Source organism: Opisthorchis viverrini (assembly GCF_000715545.1).
Source record: "Opisthorchis viverrini unplaced genomic scaffold opera_v5_1349, whole genome shotgun sequence".
NCBI lineage: Eukaryota > Metazoa > Platyhelminthes > Trematoda > Opisthorchiida > Opisthorchiidae > Opisthorchis > Opisthorchis viverrini.
The window spans coordinates 2,066-3,975 of NW_008753218.1; the positions used below are offsets into that span (position 1 = coordinate 2,066).

A 1,910-nucleotide genomic window follows, 5' to 3' on the forward strand; every position below is an offset into this window, starting at 1 on the left:
TTGCAACCGCTCTGTTCATGTTTTACGATAAACAACTCTGCTATTGGAGGGAATATTTGTAGCTCATGTAACGTAGATAGTCGCTGGTTTGTTCGCTGGGCTGGGCAACTTGAGTGCGAACCAACATCATTGCTAATCGAGGTGACACCATTAGTGCGTTGGGAGTGGAGAGGAGTGCAGTGTGGCGGTGCGTCAGTACGACCACTCACGTGCCTTAACAACGTACTGATGATTTCACCTCCACTAGTGGTGAAACGGTTGCGATCAAACTGCATAGCTCAGCGAACAAACCAACGATCAAAAAACAACTCTGCATTCACCGGGAAAACACTAAGATTTTGATCATTTCTCGTCCACTGTTGGTCCGCCATTGAAAGTCGGAGATGAGGTTGAAGTGCCCACAGGTGTCGCTGTATTCTTTACAGGTAACCACGCGTTCTCAAATCCCAGTTGTCACCGTAGATAGTTTTCTGTATGGCAAATGGCCCGATGTGACGATGCCTGAGGACACGAATGCCTTGGACAATTTATCAGGACGTGCAAAAGCAAAGGCCAGCAGGTTAGTGAGTAATTTTTCTTCCTCACCAGTTGATTTCTGCTCGAGTTGTGCGGGAAAATGGCATAAATGGTACACGAGTTGAAGCATGTGCCCTCTCCCTCCCTAGAAGAAGTTCTCCACAAAGAGCGCGATTTCCACCAGATATGCGAAGGTGCGTGCACTTCTTGGAGAGCAGTGTGTCGAATTTTCAATAACAGAATACATCCGACCTACTTCCAACGCCTCCTTGTGGAGCTGTGGGAATCGGTGTTTTCTGCATCCAAACTCTGCTAATGAGGGATGGCGTCCAGCAAATTATTCACGTGAACGGTGACGTCCAGAAACAGAAAGTAAATCTGAGAATGGCTTTGATACGACACTCAAGGTACTTCAACTATAACTAATGGGTTGTCGACAAATCCCGACTTTTCCACTATGCACAGACCATTTCCCTGACTAGAAAAGTTCTTAGTTAAGATGTGCAATTAACACTCTCGGACTCTGTGACAGGAAAGGGTTCCTTCAAAATCCAAACCACGGTGCACATATTCATCGTTATAACTGAAACACAAAGTGTATTGGGCTATCCTAACCAAGTCCCCACTTACCGTCAACACACTCCAGATTGACCACTCCGTTTAGATCGATATCCAGCAATTCACTGAACCTGAGAACCAAAGTATCTGGATTCCTCGGTAAAATGGCCACGTGGTCCCCGGGTTTGTAACTACAATGTATCGAATGGGTGAAATAAAACGAGAGAAAGCGTAGTTTTGAGCTTACGAACAACCGCTCCAGGGCGACTATCATCTGCGGAGGCTACCTGACATCTATTACCAAGTATTATCACGAGCATTTACAGGACCCGAATGATGATCCTGGTAGGCAGCAAGTACCAGAGAGAGAAGATTGAAAGATAACTGAAAAATGCGCGTGCTCACCGAAAATCACTGCCGGAAATATCCAATTCAATGTGCCGACAGGAACGCGTCCCACCGGTGTGTAGTTCTCGGTTGACTTGCACACGCGCCAAAAATGGGTTTTTCGCGTCAAACGGCCTGGAACAGATATAGATTGGCGAACGGTATCAGGTCGCGTCAAAACTGTGGTGCAAACACCATGAAATTACGATGAATTTCTATGACTAGCAATTGACTTTGGTTTCCAAGTCACAGACAACAATTGGAGGAAATCAAACTAACAAAATTTCATTAGTTTCAAAACGAACCGAAAGTCCGAAGAAACCATCTTAAACTGCCTCAAATTAAACGTGATTTGGTGCTAAGAGAGCCACGGAATTCACGACAAAACACAAATAGCCATCTTTCCGTAATTTCTTGGACGGAACTACTCACAAGATTGCTGAAAACTC

General features: G+C 45.3%; 1 protein-coding gene across 1 annotated transcript; it reads right to left on the minus strand.

Moving 5' to 3' along the window:
• Nucleotides 1-1,150: 1,150 nt before the first annotated feature.
• Nucleotides 1,151-1,595, minus strand: T265_15852 (hypothetical protein; the record flags this gene model as incomplete). Its single annotated transcript, XM_009179246.1, has 2 exons — nt 1,151-1,265; nt 1,480-1,595. Coding segments are annotated over 2 exons (231 nt in total), but the record flags the coding sequence as incomplete, so codon positions are not given.
• Between the last annotated feature and the right edge of the window lie 315 nt (nt 1,596-1,910).